Below are 25,277 nucleotides of genomic sequence, written 5' to 3' on the forward strand. Positions count from 1 at the left end.
AATCATTAGAAATCCCAGCCTCCAAAAACCACATTTTAGGTAAAAACTGCCGCTCCCCCCCCCCCCCCCGTATTTCTTCGTCTCTCGACCACAGCCTTTTGGGGATTCCAAAATCGCCTTAAAAATATGCCGGAAACAAATACATAAATAAATAATTTCTGAAGCATTTTTTACTTTTTATTTTTTAGACCCCCCCAGGGGGGAGTGGTGAGGAAGAACGTTAAGCCACTAGATAGTCTGAGCCGAAGACTTGACTTAATAAAAGATTGAAAATTCACGTATAACTGCTGTTTTATTTATTTATTTTTGCTCCTCTCAGCAAGCGTTTTTGCAACTTACAACTTATTTTAATTACTAGGCTGCCGTTTTTTTTTCAGTTCTTAAAAAAAAAAAAAAAGCAACCCATCTTTATTCTCCAGGAATGACAAGAATGAACATATAAGAAGAAAGTGTCCAGGCGTCCACTTCAGCTTATACAACTATTGTGACAGGCCCTCCTGTCACCCGCATTTTGTTGTCACCTAAAGGGGAAAAATCCAACCCCGAATCCTGTAAAATCCTGCCCCCCCTCTCCAGCCGAGGTAGGGTGGGGTGGGGTGGTGGGGGAGGGTGGAGAGTGTCCAGACGTCAACGAAGGGACTTGAGAATTTTTCTCCCTCCTCTTTTGAAGTTACAACGAAAAATAACGACAGCGGGAGCAGCCCGCGGCTCTCCGGCTTCTCAGTTTCAGCGTGGTCAGACCAAGAAGGGGTTCCTGGTCCTGGGGGTGCGTGGGGGAGCCGAAGGAGCAGGCACCGACCGATGCCCTAGGCGGGGACCGCCTCCCTCCAGCTTCGGCAAGCGTGCCGGCGCTTCTCGCGGCCGGCGGGCGGCGGCAGCGGCTGCGGTCCGCAGGCTCCAGATCCGTCGCCCCGAGATCCGCTGCCCCCCACTTACCTCCCGGCACCTCCGAGCGCGAGGGGGCCAGGGGCACTTGGCAGAGCGCAGGAGGGACGTGGCTGCGAGGCGGCGGCGAGAGAGAGGGCGAGAGGAGAAGCGGGGAGAGGAAGGAGCGGCGGCGGGAGGACTCGGAGCGCGCAGCCGGCGTGGGGAGCGCGCAGCGGCCACAGAGGAGGAGGAGGAGGAGGAGGAGGAGGCGCGGGCAGGCGGCGGCGCCAGAAGCTGGGCAGCCGCGCTCGGCTTGGCGGTGGCGGGCAGCGCGGGGCCACACGGACCGCCGAGATGGATTGCTGAACCTGCCGGGGCTCCACTACTGGACTGGACCAGGGAGGGGGGCGCCAGTGCACCCAGGACGCTGTGCCCCAAGGGGCCCCCCATTGCAAGCTGCTAACTCCAAGTCCCTCGCCTCGGCTGGGCCAAACACGCCCCCGCGCTCTTCTCGCAGCTGCCACCGCCGGGGCTCCTAAGCCTCCGGGCGGAGATCTGCGCCTCCCGGGTGTCCCCACCCGTCAACCCTAGTCGCGCGCGGGCCGCCGGGCCCCCATCAGACTCCGCCCGGCAGTTGGCTTCCTCGAACTTGATTTCTCACCTCTTCAGTCCCGTCACCTCCATCCTCTTTCCCCCGGTCTCGCCTCCACCCCCTCAATTTCCTCCTCCTCGCCCCCCATTTCCACCCTCCTCCCCCTCCCCCGGCCACTTCGCTAACTTGTGGCTGTTGTGATGCGTATTCCCGTAGATCCGAGCACCAGCCGGCGCTTCAGCCCCCCCTCCAGCAGCCTGCAGCCCGGCAAGATGAGCGACGTGAGCCCGGTGGTAGCTGCGCAGCAGCAACAGCAGCAGCAGCAGCAGCAGCAGCAACAGCAGCAGCAACAGCAGCAGCAACAGCAGCAGCAACAGCAGCAGCAGGAGGCGGCCGCAGCGGCGGCGGCGGCGGCGGCGGCAGCAGCGGCAGCAGCGGCTGTGCCCCGGTTGAGGCCGCCGCACGACAACCGCACCATGGTGGAGATCATCGCAGACCACCCGGCCGAACTGGTCCGCACCGACAGCCCTAACTTCCTGTGCTCGGTGCTGCCCTCGCACTGGAGGTGCAACAAGACCCTGCCGGTGGCCTTCAAGGTAAGAAGAGACTGGCCACCCTCAGCCCCCGGCCGGGCTCGGTGGAACCTGCCCGCGGCCGTCTCGGGGCCCGGGGGTGTCCTCCAAGACTCCAGTCTTGGTGGCCACGACTCAGGGGACCGAGGTGGCCATGGTCTACCTACCCCCGCAGCGGGCACGTGAGCAGAGCCCCTTCTCACCTGTGTCCACTTTTCCCTCCTATCCCAGCCTGGGGCTCCTGGCTAGTTCATCCTTGGTGTCTCCCAGTCTCGGCTCTTGCCGATTTCCCTGCTGGAGCCCCCGGGCCCCAGACGCCCCGAGGTGCCCACTGTGAGCCTCGAGCCGCTAGCTCCACCCCGCCCCCTTCCCCTGTGGCGCGGGTCCCCGCACTCCTCCCAGGCATCCCGGCCTTCTCTCCAGGATCCCGTGCTCTCCTTCCCGCCTCCCCCAAAGCCGCAGGCCGCTCCTAGGGGTTGGCGTCCCCTTCTCGGATTGGGTGCCGCTTGGCAGTCCCGGGAGCTCCTGGCTCGGGCTGGGTGCCTGTGGGGTGCCGGTGCCGGTGCTGGAGGATGCTTGTGCCTAGGGCGTGACGAAGTGCCAGCCGTGCGTGGCAAGAGGGTTGGAGGGTGCTCAGCAAGCTTGGGGATACGGGGCAGCAGGGACGGACAGGGACATTCGAGCCCTCCTTAGCAGGCTCCGGTTCCCGTTACTCAGAGGAAGGCGGGATCGCCGGGGTCCCTGCGTTTATCGAGGCTGGGCAGCTGTGGGGTCCAAGGCGCTGGATCCCCGCAGGGAAGGGGATCCGGGCTTAGGTTGCCTTCTCCTGCCCCGTTCAGCCTCGGAGGAAGAGGGAAGCTATGGAGCAACTTTGGCGGGTCAGAATGAAAACGGAGGTGAAAATTCGTAGATTTGCTTTATTGCCTTGAAAGAGCCAGAAATCCCCAGAAGTCAGGTCTGCTTGGGCAGGGCGGTGGGCGGCTCCCGCCGGAGGCCTGGGCGCCAAGGTGCGCCCCGCGGCCTCCTCCGCCCGGAGTCCGTTAGCTTGCCAGCACCGGTAGCCGTGCGAGTGGGACAGCCGCCGCCAGCAGGTTGAAGGAGTCCGGGTCCCCAGCCTCTGGCCATAGCTATAGTGTAGTCTGGGGTTCCCAGAGCCTTCAGGGAAGGTGGTGGTAGCGCGGAGCAGCCCCCACCAGAAGAGCCGGTGGTGCTGGGTTGATTGCTGTCCACTCTAGCTGGTCTAGACGCTAGGGATAGAGGGGGTGAGCCAACCAGGGAGATGAGTCCAAAAGGCACCTCCAGCTCTAGTGGGTGGGCCCGGGACCCTGCATCTGTGGAGAGCACGTAAAGTGTAAAGTATGATCTTGAAAGAAAGAAAGGGAGAGAGAGAGAGAGAGAAAGAGGGGGAAGAAAACGGGGGATTGTGCCAGTTCCTTCATCCAGGAGTCTGGTGCCAAACTCCCACGGGCCCCTTGCATTTTCCCCGTCGTTGGTCGCCGGTACCCCACGCACCAATGCAGATTCCGTGTGTGGGTGGGGTGGCAGGGGGGAGCAGGTCAATCCGAGCAGTTATCTCTTCAGGGCTTCTATCTGAACAGAAATCTGAGTGGGCTCTTATGGAAGGGGTGTGTGGTGCATTCTATCGCGAGTTTCATTTTGTAGTTGGATCAAGCAGTGCTCCTTAAGAAAACACACATGTCACATTTCTCCTTTTTCGAGAGCATCCATTTTGTAGACTAATGTTCTCTTTGTAATGTGAAAAGGTCAGATATAGGTGAAATTGTAGAAAATGGTATTTCCATATGAGAGGTATTTTTTGCAATGTCTATAGCCAAGGACCCGGAGTTTTCTAAGCAGTCTCTGTGAGGGTAGACATTTATTTTTTAAAAATAAAAAACAAGCAAAAATCTTTTTCCAAACCTAAATTAAAGTAGGGATAGTCACAAATCAATAGATATTTTGCCTATGCAAGGTCATGCATTAAAGTTTAAACTTTATTAATTCGCTGTCTAGCGTTCTATGCACCTTATGGTGTGACTGTGCTTAGGATATATAACTGTCTTGAACTGTTCATCTTAAGTGCTGAATTGATTTTGAGTACAAGCATTTTGCAGGGAAAGGATTTGGGCATAAAGATGGACTGTGATTCAGTTTGAACTTTTCTTGGATTTCAACCCTGGATAGTCTAACTAGTTTCTATAACTCTTTGAAAAATGAATTTCTTTGTTGTTAAGCATTCTAGTCACAGAGTGTATTTTTCTTATTTTAACCAGTAAACAGACCATTGGTAACAATATGGCATACTGTAATATTTAAATTTGTAATACGTTGAGTTAGCCAAGGGCTGGACGCTCAGCGTTCTTCCCACCTGTACAATGGCGTTCAAGAAGTGGGTGATAGCTGAGGCTCACTCCTAACAATTTTGTCTCTCTGCTTAAAAAAATATGGATATTTGAAGGTTCAAATTTTGACAGCGACTTTTATGATTTTCATTTCAATGATGTAACAACAGCTTTTTAAAAATAACTTGCATTGGGAATAAATGCATGAGCGTAGCAGACTTTTCATATTCTCAACATAATGAAATACATCTGCAGTGAAGACATAATATGAAGAAGTCCCCATTTCAGAAGTGGTGACAGCAATTTGGCTATCATATCTAGAGCTATGTAGGAAATAAGTTATAGTACTGTTAGGTAAAAAGCACCGAGGTAAATGCCCTTAAAGCAGCCCCACCCCTGACTTAGAGAACACAATTGTTGAGAAATCTAGTGTTCAAATCAATACACTGTTTCCTGAGCCCATACTTCAGGTTTGTGACACAATTTGACTTCAGTCAGCCAGAAATGAATTCAGTAGACTGTTTTTCCATCTGATAACTTAAATAGCTCCGCAACATGATATTGACAATGGATTATTTTAAAAAGCACAGAATCTATTGGTATTGTCCATATAATATAATTTGGGGATTTTAAAAAATAGTCCTTATTTAATGTATATTCAACATGTAAAAAAAAACACAAAACCGCCAGTGGTCTTCATGCAAAATTCATTGTACTTTTACCAAAGTTCTGCAGTTTTGAAATAGCCAGTCCTTCCAGGTGTCAAGGAAATAGAAATACATATTTTTAACACTTCTTTCAGGTGTATCTCACTAAAACCCTAAAATAGTTTAGGCCTCCTCTTCGAGGATGCTTGGCCCTTTCTGTCACGGATGATTTTAGTGAGCAGATGAAGCAGTTTGCAAATTCAGCTCAGAAGCTGGTGGTTGGTCTGGAAGGCAGAGTGGCTAGTGTGTGTCAGCCCTGCATCCAGTAGCACCCTTTGAGTTAGGGGCCTGTCAGCATCCCCATTGTGCAGCCTGCTGTTCAGGGTTCATAACTAAGCTGCCTTAAATAGCTTCAAGCTGAAACACTTTGTTGACATCCAGATGTAGATCTCAAAACTCAAAGTGGTAAAGGCCCATGTCACTGTTTTAAGTTAGAGAACATGAGACCATCTATATTCACGAATATTACTTTTTTCTAGTAGTGTTATAGAAGAAAACATCTTTAGATTTAGGACCAAGTACTCATAATTAATTTTGTATGTTTAATAACATCTTTCAGTGTTGATAAAAAGAGTTTCCAAATGATGGTGTGATTTCTATTTGAGACGGCTTTGTTGACATCATTGGCCATTTTTCTTACTTTAAATGCAATTTTGCAACTTATGCGTACTTGGTGTTAGTGAGTTATATCTTTCTTAAGTGTTTAATGATTAGATTTTGTTTATATCTTTGAACAAATCTAACTGTGGCTTAATAAGGAAAGATATCATTGAGCTTGTCAAATCCTTGTCAAGCCCAATACAAACTGTTTTTGCCAAGTTATGTCAATCACAGTAAATTAGGTTGCACAAAGACAGGGCACGGTGCCTGTAAAACTCATTTAAAGGTAGATATTGTGGGGCTGAATATTTATTGCTTACTTATTAGTAAGTTAGAATAAATTTTAGATAGAAAATACATACTTTTTTAAACGCTGAAAAACTTACATTTGAGGAAAAATACAGTATCACCCTTCTGTATAGTTCCTCCTTTGGCAACATTGCTTTTGTGTTTCCAGAGTTCCAGAATATTTACTGCTAGATGATCTAAGTCATTGTGATTCATGGCACATGGATTGCTAGCTTAAACTGAAAAAAAAATTCATCAATTTTTTGTTGGACATATATTTAAAATTTTGAGATGACATATTGTATTAATTTTCCTTTTAGAATTCATTTTTTTTCTGAGTTGAGGAAGCCTTCCTGGATTAAGTTTGAAAGCCACACTGTAGCATTTATTGAAATATTCCTACAGTTTACTTTTAAAAAAGATAGAGTTTTCTTTTGTTTTTGCTTCTTGTGATTATTGAGTTGCCTCTTTCTTCATTACAAAGAAAGATATGGTCAGATTCTATCTTGGAAATAATTATATTTCATTTTACTGCATGTGCAATATGCCAAAATAATGTTAATCTGTCAGAGTAATTGATTAGTTTAGACTAAACTGCTGTGCATGCAAATGTCATGGGCAATTTTAAGCTTCCAGTGTTGCGAGACCATGGGAATAGAGACCACGGGAATAGAGACCACGGGAATAGGGTCCAAGTTAAATTCACCACCACTCCTCATTCAGAGTGAGGCACAGGTTTAGTCATAATGGGTCTCGGACAAAATTTCAACATCACTAGAGTTAAATACCCCTTGACTTTGTTTTGTACAAGCTGCATATTGTGTGGTTTAAGTGCTGGTTACAGTGAGGTATGCTAAATAAAGGAAAATCTTTCTAAATTCTGGAATGTCAGAACAGAAACTGATTCCTCTCTTTCTTGTACTTTTCCTGACTTTGTAATTGTTATATTTTAAGAACACCTAGAAGTGTAATTATTATGATTTCATCACGAATTATTCTTTGTAGAACAGTACTTCGTGTTGGGTAGCACAGGAAAAAAATTCAGTTCATGCTTCCTTCTAACCAGTTAAAGAGTGGTGCTTTTAATTGTTCTTTTTACCCCTTAAAACATTTTGTTCCATTGCTCGGGTTTAGTACCGATTAAATGTGTAAAATTTCTTCATGCTTTGGTTTTCTTTTAGATAAACATGATTGAGAATATTCAAAGGAAACTTTTAAGCCTAAGACATCTATTTTAAAAAGTCTTAAACATGTAATTATACTTCTGAATGATATAAAGTCAAGTACAGTACTCCCCTCCCAAGACATGGGCCACCCCCTCCTCAGAAAAAACATTGGTCAGTCTGGTCTTGTAGAATGAATAACATAAAATACACTGTATTTTAGCCACTGGTCTGAAGTTCAGCTTTAACAGAAAGATTGTCACTGTGTGGGCATGTTCTCTAGGCCCCAGTTCTAAGCGTCATAGAAGGTACACATAACTCATAATTATCCATATGTTTTGCTAAATATGATATGTAAATACCTGTATTTAATAAGTCATTATTATCCTGCTTTAGTAAAGTGGAATTCTTAGGAATATTTTCTTGCACATTTTCCTTTATTGAATCAATTTTTGTTCTCTTCTAACTTAAAAAAAAGTCCATTATGTTAGCAATATGTAGCAAAATGATAGTGTTCCAAGCTCTTAAAAACCTTTAAACTGAGGCAGACTTCTTTATTATAATTAATATTATTTTCTGAAACACTGCCTGACTGGAGTGGAGCCTGCAAAGGGTCAACCTTTTTCAACAGTATTGCAGAACATTTGAGGCCATGAAGCGAAGAGTCGCACATTCAGTGGTACTCTTAAAGACGGTCCGCCACTAAAAGCCTGTGTTTAGCAGGCAGCTGATGTGGAACTGTCACTCTCTTTATCCTACCCAAAGCAAGATCACTAAAATATGACACTCTGTGCTTATGTGGCATCTTCTACATTTCATAGCATAAAAAAATATTTTCAATTTATATTAGAAAACCATGGTTCTCCAAGACGAGATGATTGGTATAAGGTCATAGTAGGTATGTGGGAAGTGTATGGGGGGGGGAGTGGAGTCTCTTGCTTTTTAGTGCATATAGTACTTTCTTTCACCTTTATTAATATTTATTTTGAGGTCGAAAGGCAGGCAGCAGATATTAAAATACAACCTGCCGAATGTACAAAATGTCTTAATATTCAGGTGATTACTGGCCGACATAGTCAATTATTTCTGTATTTTCAAATGTGCAGCTTTGGCTTCAGAGAAACGCCTCATGGTCAGGAGCACCACACTTGTTTCAGTAACGCTGGCTGCCTCTCGCCCACCCGAGTTGCTAGACCAAGGTGACAGAGAGGAAGTCTTGTTCTCAAGGGATCTGCTTTTGACTCAGGAGACTTCTCAGTTGAGAATGGCTGTGTACTCCAGGCAATACCGGTCTCCCTCAAGGACACTTGGCTGTTGGCGAGGGGTGCTGACTCATCCTCTAACTGGTTCTCTCAGCATTGTAGCTGCTAGCCCACAAACTGCTGGCTGCTGGGAACAGTGCTTTTTCATGGAACTCTTTCATATACTTGTTTCACAGACACAGACACACACACACACACACACACACACACACATTTCCTATGTGGAGTGCCATGGCATGCTTGTGGTGATCAGAGAACACCTTCAGATATTGGCCCCTGTGTTCTACCTTGAGGCAGTCTCTTAGCTGTTTGCTGCTGTGTACCAGGCTAAATGACTCATGCGTTTCTGCTTACCCCATCTCCCAGTAAGGGTGCTGGTATTACAAATGTCAGACCTGTATCTCTTTGTGTCTGGCCTTTATGTGGGCTCTGAGGATTTGAAATCAGCCCCCACACTTCCACAGCAAGTACTCTGCCCACTGAGCTATCTTTCCGACTCCTATTTAAAAGAAATAAAATACTCATCAAACGCCTCCTCAGACGCCAGGCACTGTTTTGGGAGTTGAGGTATGTAAACAAGCTAGATGAAATGAAGGGCGTTCTTCAAATTTGGGGCTAATTTAGTAAAAAGAGGCATTACTCACCAATCTATAGGCTGTAAAATTGAGAGTGACTAGACAAGGTGGGACACTGGGAATGTGAGTCCAACACTTGAAGGGAATTGAACTGAGCAAGGTATGAAGTTGGAGAAACTGGGGAACAGCCTAAGAGTCGAGTAAGAGTGACAAAATGTCTGGACAAGGTTCCATCTCGTTTGATTGTTTTCCTGGCTGGGAAAGAGGATATAATGGGAACACCTGGGGGGAGGGGGCACAGACAGGGACAGTTCAGCCCTAAAATATAGTGCCTGCATCCCCCTGGACAAGAGACACTCTTTGAGGAGGATACGTACCAAGTGTGTTCGGGAAGATCTGAATGTGTTATGCGGGAACTCTGACAGGTGAGAACACGGAAGCAGAGGTGGGAAACGATGGAACCGGGTGTTTGCTAAACAGACAGACAAGCGCACGCGCGGTCAGAATGGCCACTTTAGCTGGGGCCAAGTTACCATAGGATTCCTGGGCACTAAGTGAAGAAATGGCGATAGGCGGTGCAGGGAATCCTGGGAGTTCCAGGAGAGGAAGGGACTGTCACTGAGGAGCAGGGTCTTGGTAGTGGACTGAGAACAGAATGCTTTCTATATGACAGGGAAGGTTCCCCAGTGTCAGCATTTTCTTACTAAGGTTCCCTGTTAACTCAAGGTACACAACAGACTGAGGATGAAGTGATTCTGAATGTGTGTTAGCCTCAGAGACAGGTTATCCTGTATCCTGATGAATTGATAAGCTTCAGATTAACTGTTGTAGACCACAGGGACAAATATGGCATTCCAACATGGTAAATGAAATAGAATGGGATTGTGGGTATGTGGTGTATGCTTACTTATGTGTAGGTGTGTACATGCTTGTATATGTGTTTGGAGGTCAGAGGTCAACACTAGGTGTTATTTTTTTTGGAGCTAATTTTATTTTATTTTTTGGCTCTTCTGTGGGCTCTAGGACTTGTTGTTTAGGGTAGAATGCTGATCTACCCCAGTCTTCCTTTTTCTGCTTCCCCAGATCTGGGATTATAAGCACATGCCATAACACCTGGCTTTTTACATTTCCTGTAGTGATCAAACTCTGGGCCACATGCTTGAAGGCAGGCACTTTCCCAACCAAGCTGTCTCCCCAGCCCAGGGTACATTTCTTGATTGTGTCGTGAACATTTTCTGCCTTGTGTGGGCCTTTACTCTGTACCTACACCTCATTCATTTGGTAGCTTCAACTATCTCACTGGGCCCCACAGCAGAGGAAGCATGCAGCATATTCACAGTATCCTTAAAAGATGACCATTAGCCCTATGTAGGGAGGTGAATTGTAAGACACCTGCCCCTACCTGGTCTGTATGCAGTGTCTCAGCCAGAACTAGGAGTTTCACCTAAAAGTCCTTCTCTCTCTCTCTCTCTCTCTCTCTCTCTGCATGCGGAAGACATAGGTTGACATTGGCATATCTTCCTCACTTGCTCTCCACCTTGTGTTTAAATCACATTTATGTATGTCTGTATGTACTCTCATACATGCATGTACGTGTGGAGGTCAGAGGGTGACTGGACAGCTCTGCTTCTCTCCTATCTTGTAGGTCCCAGGAATGGAACTCAAGTCAAACTTGGTGGAAAGTCCAGGGAGCCATCTCTGTTCCCCTCCACCTTAGGTTTTGGGACAGAGCCTCTTATGGGAACCTGGAGCTTGCAAACTAAGCTAAGCTGGCTGGCAAGCTCCCCGAGATGGCCTGTTTTCCACCTTCTAACAGGGATTGCACATGCAAACTGCCTTCCCCCAAGTTTCTGCATGGTTGCTGAGGATCTGAACTTGAGTCCTCATGTTTCTGAAGCAAGCACTTCACCCACTGAGCTGTCTCTGGAACCTCTAAATACTCTTCTGTTTTTAGCTTACGATCTGACTTGAGACTATACCTCAGGGCTCTTGGGGCTGTAGACAGTTGACACCTTAATATGTACAGTGTAATCTGCAGATGGGGTATCAGCCTTCTTTCTGAGGTATAATTCCCACAGACAGTCTAACATGGGGATTTAATAAAAATGTACATATATTCTGTGAAGAACTAGACAATAAATAAAGGGAAATTTAGCTTGCTTTCAAAATGGATGGACCCTGAACCATCAGTGTGTTTGAAGTGGTGTCGTAACCCAGATGCTTCCCGTCTGGTCTGCTGTGACTGGACCACAGCACTGGGTCCTGATAAGACATCGTTTACAGTGAGCATGTGTCCTCAGTTCTTAAGTGTTTCTGATGTGCCACTGTTCCTTCTGTATTTCCTGTTTTATGTAGGTGGTAGCCCTCGGAGAGGTACCAGATGGGACTGTGGTTACTGTCATGGCGGGGAATGATGAGAACTATTCTGCTGAGCTCCGAAATGCCTCTGCTGTCATGAAAAACCAAGTAGCAAGGTTCAACGACCTGAGATTTGTGGGCCGGAGTGGACGAGGTAGGTCTTTGACTTTTATACTGGTCAAGGAGTAAACACATTAGGCTCTCCGATGCAATGTGAACTTATGCATATGCAACTCAGCATCTTTTTACTGAAACAGAACCACCGAAGGTTTGTTTAAATATATCCAGATGCCCTTGAGTGTTTTCATTTGTTTTATGATATTGAAGAGTCAAATGGTGTTTTCAGAAGAACTAGCTCCTAATTTCATGGGGGGGTTAGTGTGTACAGTAGAGGAAAGAATACTTGGAGCATCAAGTTCTGAATTATGAGAAGTCACGTGACCTGAGTAGACTGAAAGGCAGTGGGGAACAGAATGTGATTGCTTTGGAAACATTTCCTACAGTATCAGCTTTACTCTGAGTTGAAATGGGGACAGATCGAGCACTGTCTTCCCTTAGCGATATCACCTCTGAATGCTTTCAATTAGTCTTGTAATAAGAACCTTTTAACAAATCATTGTTTAGGCTTTATTTTTATTTATTTATTATTTATTTTTTTCTAGAGCTTTATTGGGAAAGAGAGAGAGAGAGAGAAAGAGAGAGAGAGAGAGAGAGAGAGAGAGAGAGAGAGAGAGAGATTATTTTTTATTTTTTAAGACATGGTCTTACTACGTAACCCTGGCTGGCCTGGAACTTGCTATGTAGATCAGGCTGACTTCAAACTCACAGAGATCTGCCTGCTTCAGCTTCTAGAGTGCTGGGCTAAAGGCCACCAAGCTTGGCTGAAGGCTTTTTTGTTTGAATTACTTACATGAGAATGGCTGTGAAATTTCCCAGTCAACTGATCAGGATCTCAATGGCTCCACAGTGGTTCTGGTCTTCAGTCATCAGAATCCACATTCAGATGTTAGGAGCATTTAGAGGGGTCACAAAACAGGAAGTAATTCTTTTAAGGATTTCACCAGTGTTTCAGAAATGGAATTCCTTTTTAACAGAGTCTCTAAGGAGATCAATACTTTGTTTTTTATTTACTTATTCTCTAGAGTGACTGCTACTGGTTATTGACCTGTCGGAAGTATTATGTTCATTCAGTTTATTGGATCTACTATTTCCATTTCAAGTGTTACACTAAGAAGAAGAAAGAGTAGGGCACTTTAGCGCGGAGGCAAAGTAAACCCACGATGCCTGTGTGTGTTCACTGCAGCCCAGGTTTGAATCAGGAAATGAGAAACACCCATTCTAAGCCATGGCTAATAATTACTCTCCAGTTTGGGTCATATGTCAAATTATTACCATTGTAAAAACTTGATAAGGGGAATTTAAGCAAGACTGTTTCCGATGAGTAGTTTTAGTTACTTTCTAGGAATGGGGCCAAGAAGCTGTACTTTTTAACTTAAGAAAAAAAAAAACAACGCATGTTAATGAAATGCTGTCACTGAAAGGTTGTTTGAACCGAAATGAGGTACAGAGACTCTGAGAGAACTAAGGTAAAGGGGTTGTCTCTGTAACAGGCTCTGTGCTTTTTCGTTAGAAGACGGTGAAGACGAAGCTTCTCTCTAGTGACAGACTGGGTTGGAGGGTGTGTGTGCATTCCTTCCTTCCTTCCTTCCTTCCTTCCTTCCTTCCTTCCTTCCTTCCTTCCTTCCTTCCTTCATTTCCTCTTTCTGCAATTCTGTTTGTTTCTTAGTTACTGTTGCAGAGTCACAGCACAGTTAAGTTTCTCTCTTTCCTCCTGAAAAAAAAGTAAACATAATGAGGTAGCTGTGTGCTCTCAATGTAAATGTGATGATGAACCTGTATATTCTAAATCATATCTTTCGTCTTATGTTACTGTGAATTTTAATATTTAAAGGATGGTCTGCTACTCTTAATTTTATTTTACAGACAGCTTGTGTTTTCATTTATTGCACTTTTGTGTTATATAGACACTAAATCACCCCCCCCCCTTTTTTTTTCTGATCAATTTGACTAGAAACTATGGTGGAGTGATAGTGTACTTTGTAAACCCTCAACATATTTATTTAAGAAACTTCAAAAGGAAACAAAGGGTGTGCGCTGTTTTACTATATTGGCTTTCTGAGTTTTGGCTGGTTTCCCAAATAGCAATTTTTATATTAAAAAAAAAAAAAGACAGACTTAACTGCTTGCAGACTTTTCACGCATGGAAGATGAAGGAAGCCTCTTTTGATGAAGTGTAATTATGTCCAAACAGAGCTGACCCCTCCCCCTATATTTCTTATGATCTTAACTGAAGAAAGTAGGATTTTTCCTTTGAAGCAGCTGGGACGTGGTGGAGGATCTGAAGTGCTCCAGTCTGCTGCCAGAGGCAGGATGGAGAAATTGGTCCAGACTTGTCTTAGAGAATCGGGGTGGGGGGGGGGAGGGAGTGGGTGGAGAGAGAAGGAGAGAGAGAGAAATTGATTTATCACTAATAATAGATTTTATATTACTATGTTACTTTGAATGAGAGGAAGCAATGAGATTAATCTAAAATGGAGAGAGAGAAAAGACAGAGGGCACCAAGGGGCTCTGGACAAAAATGAGTCAGGTTTTCAGTGGCAGGAAACCCTCAAGCCTGACCTGCTTTTTACAAGACTGTCTCCAGCTTCCTCTCTGGCTCTCACACATCTTCATCTCTGTTGCTAAGTCTTTGCAGCATGCTTTGTTGATGGATGGATGGATTTTCTCTCCCAACTTTACAACAATGTGTCTTCAATGGTGTTTAAAAGAAAAGAAAAACAAAACAAAATAAAAATCAAGTTTCGTAAATATTATGTTTCTTTTAACCTTTTCACTTGTGGACACACAGACTCTGAAATTGAAAATTGGGCCTTAGGTATACAAAGCATCCGTGTTTCCATTTGCTTTTGCTTCCTAGATCATTGCAGGACTCAGCATTCAAAAATGCCTGAGATAAAGTACAGCGTCAGTGAAGCTTGTATGAAGTTGTGTTTTTTAATTGTATCTTCCTTTTCCTCCTTAATATTTTACACAGAAGGGCTTAAAATGACTTTGACCATTTCTTCCCCTCCTCTTCCTCCTCCTCTTTCTCCTTCTTTCCTCCTCCTCCTCTTTGTTTCCTCTTCCTTCTTGCGTGTGCTGCCCTCTTTTGACATCAAGCATGTCACTTTTAATTTACAAGCCTTTTAAAGTATTTACAATGCACCAATGCACAGAGTGTGGTGTTTTGTCATTTTAGGACACAATCCTGTGTACAGTCTGGCTCTTCCTGGCCGCCTCTGAGGCTAAATTGGAACTGTCCTTCAGTGATGGTTCCCCCATGGATCTAAGAAATGATAGGGCCTTGGCTAGAATTGCAGGACTAGTTCCTAGATGAAACTGTACGTGATGTAATTGGCTCTGCCCAAGTAGGATTCAGATTCTGTGTGTCAGGGGGTTACGAGTGTGTTTGCACATGTGTGTGCTGGTACCTGTGAGTACATGTGGAGGTTCGAAGTTGATGTTGAGATGGCTTGTTCGGTCTCTTTTCCACTCTTTTTTCTAGACATGGTCTCTCATGCAATTCACTGTATCAACTGGGTGATCCTCCTGTACTTTGCCCTCTAGTGCTGGGGTTACAGGCACACATTGCCATGCCCATTTTTTTCTTTGAACATGGGCACTGAGAATCTGAACTCAGGCCTTCATTACTCTTTGAGCTATCTTCTCAGCCCAAGTAAGATTTGTTTTAAATATCATCATTATCCTTGATTAGTGGATCATCTATAGATGGTACCTTTCCACCACAGCCCTTGGACCACTGTTAAAAAGTAATCCTGGCCGGGTGGTGGCAGCATCGTCGTCGTCGGTAGACGCCTTTAATCCCAGCACTCAGGAGGCAGAGCCAGGCGAATCTCTGTGAGTTCAAGGCCAGCCTGGTCTACAGAGTGAGATCCAGGACAGGCTCTAAAGCTACACAGAGAAACTCTGTCTCAAAAAACCAAACAAACAAAAAATTGTAATCCTGGGGACTGGAGAGATGGCTCTGTGTCTAAGGGCACTTGCTGTTCTTCCAGATGACCAGTCCGGGTTGGTTCCTAGCATCTACATGGCTGTTCACAACTGTCTGTCAGTCACTCTAGGTCAGGGGGATCTGATGCCCTCTTCTGACCTCCAATGGCATCAGGCATGCACATGGTGGACAGACATACCTGCAGGCAAAACACCCATGCTCATAAAATTATGTAAAAATTGTAATTCTGGATCCATGCACCACTGATCTCTTTGGAAAGTGGAATTTGGAAAACTTTTTGTTTTAAGTTAAGGAAGTCACAAATGCCCACGTAAACATTTGACTCAGGAAACACATTATTACAAGATGAGCTAATTAATTAGTGAGTCAGGTCAGAGTTTCTGGAAGTTTTTTCCACACTATATACAGGGACTGATCGGAGTGCAAAGAGTCCTTTCTGACTTTGTCTTCATTGTTAAAGCACATTTGGAGCCCTAGGAATTGACCCTGGAAGTCGACACCGTCTCCTCCAACCCTACCTCTTTTTAAATGTTTTTTTTTTCCAAGATTTTTATTTATTTACTAGTATTTTTTTAGATTTGTTTTATTTGTGTGTATGAGTGCTTTGACTGTATGTATATTTATGTACCACATGCATGCTTGGTGTGAGGAAGTTGGCAGCCTCCATGTGGGTCCTGGGAATCCAACCCAAGTCCTTTGCAAGAACAAGAAGGCCAACTCTCAAGCCCTAAGGGCGTTTTTTAAAAGGAGAAAACTGGTTAGTTACTGAGTATTTTGATGCTTGGGGCTTGAAGGGTGGATTTTGTATCTGGCTCTGTTTCTATATGAAGTGTGTTTCTCTGAGTTGAGGAGAGCTAAGCAGGTTGCAAAGGTTCAAAATAAAAACAACTTCCAAACCAGTCATGGTATGTTCATGGACATACTCACCAGCAGTCCTGTAGAGACATTAAGGAAGAGCAAACTGCAGGCATTCTTGATGTATTAATATTAGCCCCAGGGAAGCTGTCTTCCAACACAGCCTTTGGAGCCACTGTTAAAAATGTAACCCTGCATCTGTGGACCACTGATCTCACCCAGAATGGTGTTTTAAAATGTCTTAATGCAAATTCACTTTGAATCCAGAGACTCAGCCATTGCTTTAAGTTCTTAATCTGGCCCTCCTACTCAACCTTTGATCTCCATTTCTGTGGACTTTGAGTTTTCTGGGACCAGTTTCGACTCCTGGTTGTCTTGGTCCTTCTGGCCAATGTTAATGTTTACAATAAATCCTGTTCTGTACTGAAATAAATTACTTAATTCCGTGTAATATCTACAATGTAGTAAATACAATGTAATGCAGCAGTAATTCCTAAAAACATAGTTTTATCCATTGCATTAATCCATTTATATTTATTATTTCCTGGGCACAGGGAGCTAATTGGGACACACCTAGAAGTAAGTTACCTATTCCTTTTTCATAGTCTTTGATAAAATAGGAGAAACCTCCTTTTATTTCCCCCTCCTTTCCCTGTCCTTCCTCCCTGTCCTCCTCCTCCTCCTCCTCCTCCTCCTCCTCCTCCTCCTCCTCCTCCTCCTTCTCCTCTGCCCTCTTCTTTCCTTTCTTCTTTTCTGTATGGGGGAATTGAACCCAGGACCTTAAACATACTACCTATCTCTGTCTCCCAGCTACAGCTCGACCCGAGAATGTTGATTTTAAGGTCAGAAAGGTTTGAGTTTACTTTCTTTCCCTCCACTTGTTAGTTGCAGGACTTTGGGTAAGTGACTGGGCTTCACTGGGCCAAGCCTTCCTCATGTGTGAATTGGGGTGACGGCTCGAATTGGGGAAGGTTAAGTGAGATGATGTGGTTGATGTGGCTGCAGCTTAATGAGTTTCTAATCAATATTCATCTGTCTTAATTCTACCCCTTCCCACATTCCTGCCCTGTCCTTCCCTCTTAACCCCCTTAGCTATGGAAAAGCAGTCAAGAGTCTTAAGACTATCCACACACAGTAACAAATGATGTGTTTCTTAACCCGATTTTAGGAACTTACATGGTCTGGTTTGAAAAGAAAAGCCATTCAGTCGACTTGACAGCCAAAGACCTGTTCTCCATTAAGCCTGCCGCATAACCTGTTCCATATTAAGCTATGAAAAGATTGCATTAAACTTCACATTGCTACATATTGTCTAAGATTTGTGTTTTGATTTAGTACTCCCAGCTTTCAGTAGAAGGGGGAAAAAATCTGACCAAAAAAACAAAGCAAAACAAAAGGAGCTTTTTATCTGCTCCAGGGGCAGACGCCCGCCCGCCCGGGTCCTCTGGCGCAGCCTGCTGATGCCTTCTTGAGTCACTGTTTCCCGCCCACCTTTTCCTGTCTTGTAACAGTTTGCAGTTTTGACTATCTGACATGACTAACCATTGCAAATCTAACTGATTGCAACTGTCAGTGAGTCTGTAGAACAGAGGCCAGTATCTTCTGGAGAAAGCAGACATTCTGCTCTGTTACCACACTCTTCCCTGCCCCCACACCATTATTCATCACTTTTAGTTTATTAATGTGACACAGCAGAGGGAATCTATCCCTGCAGAAAGTCTCTTCAAACAGTAAACTTCATGTTTGCATGGAGAGGGGTCTTGCATGTTTAGCAACAAGTAAGTTTCTATAGGGAGTTCCTTCAAGATTTAGCTGTGAGATGTATGTTAGGGGAGGAGTGAGCTGTGAGGAGAAAACTGTTCCATGATGAAATCATATACCACAGGGGCGTTAAGGCCGAGACAGGAGACATGGGCTCCCGTTGAAATGATTCCCATAATAGCTTCCCTCTTTCATCTTATTACAGTTCACTTAAGCAGATGCAGTGCTAAGGCCATGTGAAGTAAATAACATCACCAATAATAATTTACTATTTTTCTCTCAAGGGGTCATGACCTGATCCTAAATATAGACTTTTAAAGTTCTCAGCCCTCACACAGGGTTGTGTTCCTGATGTTGGATAAAGTGGGAAAGCAGAGACCCCTCTTCAAGGGGTCCAAGGGTTTTGTTCTCACTATTGAGGAGATTATTAGGGGGAGAGGGGACTGGAGAATTCTTGCAGAACCTCTGGGAAGATTCGCATCTTAATCAGTTTAGAAGAGTTCAAAAGAGTTCCTAAGTGGGTTTAGGGTTCAGAGGAAGGATGCCTGATTGTTCGCTCTTTCAGAGATGCTTCCGTGAAATTTGGGTGTCTATATACATTATTGTGGGGTCGTCATTGGCACCCATTTATAGTCACTGTGTTTTTTTTCCCTTCTTCCGTCTACAGGCAAGAGTTTCACCTTGACCATAACAGTCTTCACAAATCCTCCCCAAGTGGCCACTTATCACAGAGCTATTAAAGTGACAGTGGACGGTCCGCGGGAGCCAAGAAGTAAGTACTTACCTTTCTGTTGAAAATGCTAATAGTTTATGGAGACCCTGTGAGGGATTTATTCTGAAGGAGTCAGTACCACTGTGACTATAAATTTTTAGGGAAGGATATTACTAGAACCTTACAGTTAGTAGAAAATAAAATCATAGCCTGACCTTTCTCTCAGACTTGCTTAAGGCTTTATAACTTTGGGGACCAAACAGATAGCTACTCATTGTGGTAACTTTCAGCTAAGAAACTCTGCTCATCCTTTCTGTGCAGTGGGCAGGGCCAAAGGGACCCACGAGGCTGAGGAAACAAATTATAAACTTAAAAATTTTAAACTTAGTCAAAAAGCATTTGTGTGTGTTTCCCATGGCTCAAGAATGTGTTTTAGCTCGCCCACTCAGTTCCCTTTATAAAGAGCACAGGGCTTAATTACAAAGAATTTATTTGCAAATGATAACTTGCTTCATTGTTACAACACTGTTGTAGGGCCATTTTCTAGTAAGTGTTCTAGATAGTTCCTTTTAACAGAAAGACACAAACTAGGTTTAAGTTCACGTTGGTTTCTTGGTCTGTCTATTGGGAAGGTTTCTCCAGTAGTCAGTTGAAGGTAGTGTACTTATACTGTCTGGACCAATATTTATTCTCCTCCTGAATCTGAAGCGGATCTGACTGGCTTCCACCCCCTGCTCCTGCCACCCACTGTGGTTTGAGCAAGCTTGGCATAGAAGCATTAAAATACATTTACAGAGTAAAGGTTATTTGAAGTTGAAGTGTGAAGAGTTCCGCGCCATATAATATGATATAAATATCATAGAAAGCTCTGTCTTTGCTGAATATTTTGGAGTCTGAGGCATTGCTTTTAGGAAGTTAAATTTGGCTTATGATGGGCTGGGCAGCTGATAGGCGTTCTAACATGATACCCCCCTTCAGACAGTGAGGCTGGGCTCTTTCCTTCCCCTGGAGTAAGGAGGAGGTCTGGAGAGGCAAAGCCTCTCTCTCTGCTTTGCATCTCTCAGCAATGGGCTCACACAGTAGCTCTCATCCCTTATGTGGCTGTCTTCTCCACAAAGGCTGACTGCTTGTCTGAGCGAGAAAGGTTTCCTGCCCCCAAAGAAGTCTTTGAGGTTAGTTTGCCCCTCCTGTCATATGTATGGTCTTCTTTCAAACTCCTAATGTCTGGTCATTGCTGGCCCTGTCCACTTTGGGAATGTCTTATTAAGTGGTTTGGTTCACATGTGGTGTGAGTGAGAGCCCCCAAAGCTTAGGTCTCAAGGGTCAGAGTCTGGATGTCTTGGCTGGGTAGGGCTTTGCTAGTCTTTTCTGGATTGCCATATATCAGGGTTGATTTCCCTCTGAGGCAAGACATCTTCCAAGCATTTACTGGACATGCCCTTGAGCTGCTGAAGAGACAGTCACATTTCCCCGGCGCATAAGGCGGCACAGTAGCCTTTTAATATTTATTCAACACCACTAATATTTGCCTTGAAACATGGTTCCTGCTCATCCCAGCTGCTTTCTTCAGTACATAGACAAGCGATTATTGTGCATGTGTCTGTCTGGGTGTGTGTGTGTGTGTGTGTGTGTGTGTGTGTGTATTTATAGTGGAGATGGGTGCTTCTGAGTTCATGGTTAGAGAGGCCGGGAAGGGTTGAATCTGCTCTGTTCTAAAAGAGATGGTCAAAGGTGAGCTGGCTGGTGGCTTTGGGAAAGCTACTTCTGATTCTAGTGTGGATGGTAGTATCTCATTTCAAAGAGATTGTTTTTTGGGGGGATGGAGGGGAGCAGCATGAAAGAGCTGATAGATCTACTGGCCTGTGAAGACAGAGACGTGCCCTGAAGGCTGTGGGGTTTGGAGTAGAGGATGTATACTGTATGTGCAATCTGAGTTTGTGCTTCTGGCAGTCCTGAAGGAGGTAGGAAGCAGACGCAGACCTAGGAATGCAAGACTTTGTGGCATTTCTTTTTCTTTCTTTTCTTCCCCCCCTCAGTTTTTCAAGTAACAGTCTTGGCTGTCTTGGAACTCACTCTGCAGCCCAGGCTGGCTTTGAACTCACAGACATCCACTGCCTCTGTCTCCCAAGTGCTGGGATTAAAGGTGTGCACTACCACAGCCAGCTAGCATTTCTTATAAAATAACTACTGTCTGAAAATGTGACAACACTCCCCCACCACTGTATGGTTACTTGCCTGAATGTAGGAATGTATCTGGTATATCAGTAACTAGTTAAACCTATCACTTGGACACTGCTGGCTTCGATCCTTCTACCTTGGTCTTGGTCATCTGTCATAAGGACTCAACTATGTCACAAGGATTCAACTTTGCCATTTTACTGCAGAAGCAGTCTAAGCCAATACATAAACAAGTAGTCACAGCTGTATTTAAATAAAACTTTATTGACAGGGCCAGAGAGATGGTGAATCAATTTAGAGAGCTAACTGCTCTTGTAAAGAACCCTGGTTTGATTCTCAACACTCACATTGGGTGACTCACAACTTCCTGTAACTCCAGTTTCAGGGGACCTGAACCCTTCTGGTTTCTGTGACCCCTTGTGTGGACATGGTGCACATAAAATCATGTAGGCACATGCATATACATAAATAATAATAAAGGTATCTTTATTTAAAACCCCAAGCTTTATAAAAACAAGTGGTGGGCCACATGTGGCCCACAAACTATAGTTTTCCATCTTTGCTCTAGACTTCAAAGTGATCAACCTTCAACAGAGAGAGGTTTCAGTAAAAGGCTTTCCTACACACAGAGAAAAAGATAATCAATACAATTGATTTAGTCGGTCTTCCCTCCAATTATAATTCCTGAAGTAGCTGCGATTTGCCATCAAAGTTGAGTGTTTCTGTGTGTTACTTGAGCAGCTTGAAGGAGCTGAGGACTTATTGTTCCTGGTTTTCAGTGGAAAGTCTTTCCCCTAAAGTCCTGTGTATATACTGAAGTGGTCATTTCCAGTGGCCCAGATGACTGGATTAGGACTCATTATGAGTTCACTGGTCGGGTCTGTCACACAGCTTGGACCGAAATCCCAAAGCCAGCATTTCTTAGGTGCCCACAGACAGCAGACATGCTCCCCAGCTAATCTTTGCCTTGTTTTCCTCATCTTCTAAAGACTGATGAAAATACTGTCTGGCATGGCAGTTGCTGTAAGAACGTTAAGCGGCACGTGGTATGTAAACTAGGTAGTGTGGTAGCTATCATGTAGTAAGTGCTCATTAAATGTTAGCTACCACTGCACCGCCAGAGGCTTGTGTGCAGACTTTTATGTCTGTGTCCCGGAAACGGGTGCCATGTAATCTGCTCTCTACTGTGTTGTTTTTTCCCCTTGAATGAAGCTTTACTAATTTTTGCACAGTAATAAATGACACTGATCTGTGTTAATAAATGGTGCTTTGAGCAGATATTTATATCACACTGCCTGGGGAGAACTGTGCAGAACTGATGAGTAACAGTTCTGTGTGCTACAAACTCCCAGGCAGGGTGCTGTGTGACACCCCAATCCCACTCTGAGGCCCTACCTATCAACACATCTGCCAAGACTTGCTTTTCAGTCCAAATGGAAAGGGCTCGTCCTTCTGTGTTTTTTTCTTCGTCTCTGGCAGCCAAGCTAGGGCTGTCGCATCACAAACAACTCCCTTTCTTAATATACACATCTGGCGTTGGCAGTTTGGACTTGCTTCATAAGAGCACATGATCATCACTCATTACAAGATTAAAAAGGACCCCATGGCATCATTGATGTTTTCCAACTTTGATCTTCTGCAGTTGTGATTCATCTCAGTTATAAAACTTCCCTTTAAAGCAACATAGGCCACGACTTACTCCAACCTTCATCCTAAGTAGTGTAAACATGAGGACGGTGCACGTCTTTGCAAAATGACATTTCTGTCCTCGGTCCAGCTTATCACTTTAAGACATGACATCATACCTAAGATCCCAAATTTGGAAGTCTTGTGTGGAGGCATGGCATTTTGACCTTCTATTGGCAAGTGAGCTTTGAAGGAGCAAGTGCCGTATGCTCGCCAGCAGGAGAAGCCAGTACAGCATCAGTAGCCACAGTAATGAGTTTGGATTTCTAACTCTTTTTACACATCATTTCCTATTAGGATCCTCTGGTTCACTTATGCACTTGGCTCCAACTCCAGTCTGATTTAAAGAATTTCTGCAGGGAGGTGGAAACTCAGTTAGCAGTGCCATGTTCTTTAGGAGTAATTCTGAGTTAGGGAAGAGGACTGATGGAAATAGATATTGTTGACTGAAGAGCATGGAAAGGTAAGTCATTACAGTTAGAATTGTGTGAACCATTGTGCTGCATCTCCAGAAATGATCCCCAGGCAAGGACAATAGCTATTTTTTTAAAATAAGCATATTTCATTATTCCATGGACTGGCCAGAATTTACCTGGGAAATTTTTCTTATGGTCTTGTTTGTGGTCTGATATGTGATCATAGTCAGATGGTGACCAATACTGGATAGTCCAAAATGGTTTCATTTGTGTGTCTAGTGCTTTGGCAGGGACCCTGAAAAAAGGGGTCTCCCTTTTCCCTTGGGGTTCTAGGGTCTCTCCAGTTCTCACTAGCTATGACTGATTCTCTGCATGACATTTTAGGGTTCCCTAAGGTGCAGAATAGGGGCTGCCAGGCCTTAAAGCTTAGGCTCAAAGCTTGCATGGTCTGACTTTGCCTATACTCACTTGGTTAAATCACAACACTGGCAAAGCTCAGCTTGAAGAGGAAGCTATTACACTAAGGCAAAGGCATGAGTGGCAGGTGAGTGGGTCACCGACCACCAGTGTGATAGACTTGCACACGTGATTAGCTGTGGATCATCCTGCTGCAAGGTGCAGGGGCGGGGGTAGAATTGTTTTCAACGTGTCATAATCTGAAAGATCATTGGGGTTGTTTAAAATTCCATGGAGAGACTCCACATTACAATCATAGCTTATGGTGCTGATGTTAACCAGCAGATTACTATCAAAGTGAGTCACATCAGTATCCATAGGAGAGAAGAAGAAAAAGATGTTACAAGCCTTGCTTAGTAATAGTACCCTGCAGCAGAAATATCTTATGAATCCATAGATAGCCATGCCTGAAGATCTCATAGCTTATGTCATCCAGTCTGGAACATGCTGACATATAACATGTGATATGTGTGAGTGAACTTTTAAGCACTTCTGTGTATTGAACTTCTAGGAAGTGAACTGTTTGCTCTCAAAGAGAGGTTAAAAGTGGCCATGTCTATGCAGGACTTCACTGTGGCTAGCCATCTGCCCCAGATATGTTGAGAAAATGGAGACGTCCTGCCTTCTCCACAGTGTTCCATCCCATCTCCCACAGGTGCAGGACATATGGAGGCAGACTCTCTGCTTGGCTCTTCAGTGTCTAGGAGGCTGTAAGGAAGCACAGGGTACTTAGTACCCTGGCTGGCGTGGCTTGTGACCTGAGTCCCACATACTAAATGTGTTAACATCCTTCTCCTGTTCAGAAATCTTCACTGGTCTTCAGTTCATGAACAAATCCAAAATTCTCCAAAGAGGCGTTATTCTTCCGCATTCTTGTTTCTTTTTAAGATTTGTTTTTATTTATATGTATGCGTATGTCTGTGAATGGACATGAGCACATGGATGTGGGCATTTGGAAAGGCCGGAAAAGGGTGCTGGGTTTCTGGAGCTGGAGGCACAGAGGTCTGTGAGCTGCCACTGTGGTGCTTGAAAACCCACACGCGGTCTTCTGCAAGAGCAATAGGGGTTCTTAATCAGTGAGGTATCTCTCCAGCCCTGCTCCATATTCTTGAGACATGTCTGGTGGCAGAGCTCGACCTTACTACATTGAAGTCACATCTCATTGTTCTCTTATGCTCTTCTGGTGGGTTCTGGGGCTGTTTTCCAGCCCTCTGAAGGGTGCGGAGAATGGAGAGCTCAGCCTTTCCTCTTCCTTGTTCCAGATAATGTCTGAGGTGGTTCACTTTTTCCCTGCCATCACATTGTATCCTTGAGCTTTTTAGGATGGCTGCCCATGACTTTGGATTGTTTAGCAATGGTAGATGGATGTTTAGAGCCTGGTCACACGTGAACAAAGGTGGAGGGCAGGTAAGCTGTGTTGCATGGATGGAGAGTAGGAAAACTTCAAGGTTATTTGTTATTTCTGGATCCTCTTCCTAGATCCACATTCCTGCTGTCTATGAAGACACTAAGATAAAAGCTTCACAGGCCTTGTGCTACTCCTGATGCCAGGGCCCTGAAGTTCAGTTCTCCCTGAGAAACATCAGGAAAAAAGTCATTAACTTCTGTGAGGTGTGTGTGTGTGTGTGTGTGTGTGTGTGTGTGTGTGCACATGTGTGTATATGTGCACATGAACACATGTGGGCGTGTGTATGAAGATGAGGTTGACATCTTTTTGAATGGCTCTCTCTCTTATTTTTTGAGGCAAGGTCTCTCACTGACTGACCTAGAATGACTAGCTGACCAACCTCCAGAATCTTCCTGTCCCTTCCTGCT

General features: G+C 44.6%; 1 protein-coding gene across 3 annotated transcripts in view; it reads left to right on the forward strand.

The window, feature by feature from the left end:
• The first annotated feature begins 1,134 nt into the window (after positions 1-1,134).
• Positions 1,135-25,277, forward strand: part of Runx2 (RUNX family transcription factor 2) — a 238,993-nt gene continuing 214,850 nt past the window's right edge. For 2 of the 3 annotated variants that reach the window (XM_036167197.1, XM_036167198.1), the window contains exons 1-3: positions 1,135-2,055; positions 11,324-11,480; positions 18,682-18,786. In XM_036167197.1, coding sequence (XP_036023090.1) covers positions 1,660-2,055; positions 11,324-11,480; positions 18,682-18,786 — 658 coding nt within the window. In that variant the 5' untranslated portion in view covers positions 1,135-1,659. The remainder of the gene's footprint in view (positions 2,056-11,323; positions 11,481-18,681; positions 18,787-25,277) is intronic. The other variant, XM_036167199.1, reaches the window with a different exon arrangement.

This window comes from Onychomys torridus, chromosome 18, assembly GCF_903995425.1.
Source record: "Onychomys torridus chromosome 18, mOncTor1.1, whole genome shotgun sequence".
Taxonomy (NCBI): Eukaryota; Metazoa; Chordata; class Mammalia; order Rodentia; family Cricetidae; genus Onychomys; species Onychomys torridus.